At 39.2% G+C, this 5125-nt stretch overlaps 1 protein-coding gene across 1 annotated transcript; it reads right to left on the bottom strand.

Annotated features, from left to right (window-relative positions):
• Nucleotides 1-401: 401 nt before the first annotated feature.
• Nucleotides 402-4388, bottom strand: LOC132141454 (uncharacterized). Its single transcript, XM_059551015.1, has 2 exons — nucleotides 3544-4388; nucleotides 402-409 (listed from the first exon to the last, which is right to left on the bottom strand). Exons 1-2 carry the CDS (start codon nucleotides 4358-4360, stop codon nucleotides 402-404), a joined length of 825 nt encoding a protein of 274 aa, XP_059406998.1. The 5' UTR covers nucleotides 4361-4388.
• Nucleotides 4389-5125: the final 737 nt, after the last annotated feature.

The raw sequence follows: 5125 nt of genomic DNA, 5'->3' as shown, positions 1-5125 counted from the left end.
AATTCCAGGCTGCAGCAAAGTCAGATTGTGCAGAAGAATCATCTGTTTCCTGTGGTCTTGTCCTGGTGGTCGTCTGAGACAAGGTCTTTACAGGGGATCTGTATCTGGGGCTCTAGTTATCCTGGTCTCGGCTGTATTTCAGGGCAGTAGATGTCCTTTCTAGGTGCTGATCCACCATCTGGTCTGGATACGTACTGGATCCGGGTGACTGCAGTGACCCTCTGATCTGGATACAGACTGGATCTGGTGGCTATGGTGACCTTGGAATAAGAGAGAAACAGACAAATATTAGCGTAGATGCCATTCTTCTAATGATGTAGCAAGTACATAGGGTGTTATGGGAAGTGTTTCCGGTTCCGGTTTACCTAATTAATACAGCCTAAAAATCCTTTTTAGGATTTTTAGGATCCTAAAACGGATTTAGATATTAAAAGCATATTAGTATGTTATGTGTAAGCCAGGTTAAAGAGATGGGTCTTTAATCTAGATTTAAACTGCAAGAGTGTGTCTGCCTCCCGAACAATGTTAGGTAGGTTATTCCAGAGTTTAGGCGCCAAATAGGAAAAGGATCTGCCGCCCGCAGTTGATTTTGATATTCTAGGTATTATCAAATTGCCTGAGTTTTGAGAACGTAGCGGACGTAGAGGATTATAATGTAAAAGGAGCTCATTCAAATACTGAGGTGCAAAACCATTCAGGGCTATATAAGTAATAAGCAATATTTTAAAATCTATACGATGTTTGATAGGGAGCCAGTGCAGTGTTTACAGGACCGGGCTAATATGGTCATACTTCCTGGTTCTAGTAAGAACTCTTGCTGCTGCATTTTGGACTAGCTGTAGTTTGTTTACTAAGCGTGCAGAACAACCACCCAATAAAGCATTACAATAATCTAACCTTGAGGTCATAAATGCATGGATTAACATTTCTGCATTTGACATTGAGAGCATAGGCCGTAATTTAGATATATTTTTGAGATGGAAAAATGCAGTTTTAAAAATGCTAGAAACGTGGCTTTCTAAGGAAAGATTGTGATCAAATAGCACACCTAGGTTCCTATCTGATGACGAAGAATTGACAGAGCAACCATCAAGTCTTAGACAGTGTTCTAGGTTATTACAAGCAGAGTTTTTAGGTCCTATAATTAACACCTCTGTTTTTTCAGAATTTAGCAGTAAGAAATTACTCATCCAGTTTTTTATATCGACTATGCATTCCATAAGTTTTTCAAATTGGTGTGTTTCACCGGGCCGCGAAGAAATATAGAGCTGAGTATCATCAGCATAACAGTGAAAGCTAACACCATGTTTCCTGATGATATCTCCCAAGGGTAACATATAAAGCGTGAAGAGTAGCAGCCCTAGTACTGAGCCTTGAGGTACTCCATACTGCACTTGTGATCGATATGATACATCTTCATTCACTGCTACGAACTGATGGCGGTCATATAAGTACGATTTAAACCATGCTAATGCACTTCCATTGATGCCAACAAAGTGTTCAAGTCTATGCAAAAGAATGTTGTGGTCAATTGTGTCAAACGCAGCACTAAGATCCAATAAAACTAATAGAGAGATACACCCACTATCAGATGATAAGAGCAGATCATTTGTAACTCTAAGGAGAGCAGTCTCAGTACTATGATACTGTCTAAATCCTGACTGGAAATCCTCACATATACCATTTTTCTCTAAGAAGTATTATAATTGTGAGGATACCACCTTTTCTAGTATCTTGGACAGAAAAGGGAGATTTGAGATTGGTCTATAATTAACTGGTTCTTTGGGGTCAAGTTGTGGTTTTTTGATGAGAGGCTTAATAACAGCCAGTTATTAACTGAGGTTTTGGGGACATATCCTAATGAAAATGAGGAATTAATAATAGTCAGAAGAGGATCTATGACTTCTGGAATCACCTCTTTTAGAAGCTTAGATGGTATAGGGTCTAACATACATGTTGCTGGTTTAGATGATTTAACAAGTTTATACAATTCTTCCTCTCCTATAGTAAAGAATGAGTGGAACTGTTCCTCAGGGGGTCTATAGTGCACTGTTTGATGTGATACTGTAGTTGACGGCTGAATGGTTGCAATTTTATCTCTAATAGTATCGATTTTAGAAGTAAAGTAGTTCATAAAGTCATTACTGCTGTGGTGTTGGGAAATGTCAACACTTGTTGAGGTTTTATTTTTCGTTAATTTAGCCACTGTATTGAATAAATACCTGGGGTTATGTAAAGAAAAGTAATCGAATCTAGCAGTTTTTAATGCTTTTCTGTAGGATAGGTTACTTTCCCGCCAAGTAAATACGAAATACCTCTAGTTTTGTTATCCACCAGCTGCGCTCCATTTTTCGGGCTGCTCTCTTTAGGGTGCGAGTATGCTCATTATACCATGGTGTCAAACTGTTTTCCTTAACCTTCCTTAAGCGTAAAGGAGCAACTGTATTTAAAGTGCTAGAAAAGAGAGAGTCCAAAGTTTCTGTTACATCATCAAGTTGTTCTGAGGTTTTGGATATGCTAAGGAATTTGGATACATCAGGAAGATGTGGTAGAAGTGATGGTTTTTCCATACTTGTAACAAGAAGTAGAATTTACAATTTTGGCTATATGAAGTTTGTACAGAACTAAATAATGATCTGAGATATCATCACTTGGCTGAATAATTTCAACACTATCAACATCAATTCCATGTGACAGTATTAAATCTAGAGTATGATTTCAACAATGAGAAGGTCCTGAAATGTATTGACTAAACCCAGTTCAGAATGTCTATAAATGCTGATCCCAATGCATCTTTTTCATTATCAACATGGATATTAAAATCACCAACTATTAAAACTTTATCTGCAGCCAGAACTTACTCGGATGTAAAATCACCAAACTCTTTAATAAAGTCTGTATGGTGCCCTGGTGGCCTGTATACAGTAGCCAGTACAAACATAACAGGGGATTTATCATTAACATTTGTTTCTCTGGATAATGTTATATGAAGCACCATTACTTCAAATGAGTTATACTTGAAGCCTGCACTCTGAGTAATCCTGAAAACATTGTTATAAATTGAAGCAACACCTCCCCCTTTGCCTTTTAGACGCGGCTCATGTTTATAACAGTAATCTTGGGGGGTGGACTCATTTAAAATAATATAATCATCAGGTTTTAGCCAGGTTTCTGTCAAACAGAGTTCAATCTATATTATGATCAGTGATCATATTATTTACAAAAATATAATATACAAAAAAAGTGTTTTCGTAGAAAGGGATCTGATATTCAATAAGCCAAGTTTTATCATTTGTTTATCCATATTGCATCTGTTTTTTATTTGTTGAACCTCAATTAAATTGTTAATCTTAACTTGGTTTGGACATTTTTTGTATTTTCTAGTTTGGGGAACAGACACAGTATCTATAGTGTGATATCTAGGTGAACGAGTCTCTATGTGCTGAGAATTAACTGACCTCTGTGACGGGAGGCAGCTAGCAGAAGGTCGGTTTAACCAGTCTGTCTGCTTCATGACCTGGGCCCCAGTTAGTCAAGTATAAACTCTAAGACTATTTGCCATATTTCTAGAGAGAAGAGTGGCGCCACCCCAGGAGGGATGAAGACCATCTCTTTTCAACAGGTCAGGTCTGCCCCAAAAGCTCGTCCAATTGTCTATGAAACCTATGTTATTCTGTGGGCACCACTTAGACATCCAGCCATTTAGTGATGACAATCTGCTATGCATCTCGTCACCACGGTAAGCAGGGAGGGGACCAGAGCATATTACAGTGTCTGACATCGTGCTTGCAAGTTCACACACATCTTTAATGTTATTTTTAGTGATCTCTGACTGGCGAAGTCGAACATCATTAGCGCCGGCATGAATAACAATCTTACTGTATTTACGTTTAGCATTTGCCAGCACTTTTAAATTTGCCAAAATGTCAGGCGCTCTGGCTCCTGGTAAACATTTGACTATGGTGGCTGGTGTCTCTATATTCACGTTCCGTACAATAGAATCACCAATAACTAGAGCACTTTCATCAGGTTTCTCAGTGGGTGCATCACTGAGTGGGGAGAACCTGTTTAATGTTTTGATCGGAACAGAAGAGCGGTGTTTTGACCCACGACTACGCTGCCTCACCGTCACCCAGTTGCCCTGCTGCAGGGGCTCTGTTGCCGGAACCGAACAATGTACAGGAATCCCTGAGCTAGACGCATCCAAAGCCGTATCTAGAGGCCTAACATTCTTACTGTCCTCAATTAAAGTTTGGATGCGTGTCTCTAATTCTGAAATCTTCTCTGTCAGCCTAACTATTTCCCTGCATTTATCACATGTGAATCCCTCATCTGCGACAGAGATAGATAAACTGTACATGTGGCAAGAGGTGCAAATAACAATAGCAGGAGAAGCCATTACTCACCGTGTTGATGAAATATTCTAACTGCGGTTGTTTGATGAACTTGTGAAAAACTGGAGAGAGAGAGAGGAGAGGAGAAAAGAAAACAGCGATAGGTTCGAATGAAAACGCTAATGACAAGCTAACGAGTGCTAACGCTTTTTCTAATACTACTACTACTAATTCTACTATCATACTAATTCTACTAGAATACTAATGTATATACAATGCACTATGAATTGATGAGCTGCTGGGTTCATGAATATTAATCACGTTGTCTGCGTTCGGTCAAACTGATTCAACTGATTTGAAATCAAAACAGGGACGGTACTAGATCATGAAATGAAATTGCCATTTGCGCATTAGCTCCGCCCACTACTGGAGAAACCGGTTTGTCTTCTATTTGCTGGAAATGAATATGAATAATTCTAAATGAACTCCATTATTTTGACAGGAGAAGACAACAAAGAATAGTTTACATATAGCGTGTCAATTCAGCGTGGTAAGACTCTCGCTCTCTCTCTCTGCATGTGTGAGAAACAGCGCTATCAGTAAAGCGACGGTGAGTCGTGTGCCTTCACAAAGAGTTTACAGAGCATCAAATACAGGTGCGCTGTGCGTCCATTGAGATGAACTGAAAAGTTCAGATCGCTTGATGGAGAGAGAACTCTGAAGCTCAGATGCTGAAATTAATGCAAGCGTCATGCGCTTCAGTCTATGTAGTAAACAAACCCGCACATCTG

The sequence above is a fragment of the Carassius carassius genome, chromosome 1, assembly GCF_963082965.1.
Source record: "Carassius carassius chromosome 1, fCarCar2.1, whole genome shotgun sequence".
Taxonomy (NCBI): domain Eukaryota; kingdom Metazoa; phylum Chordata; class Actinopteri; order Cypriniformes; family Cyprinidae; genus Carassius; species Carassius carassius.
This window is presented reverse-complemented; position numbering and strand designations above follow the sequence as displayed.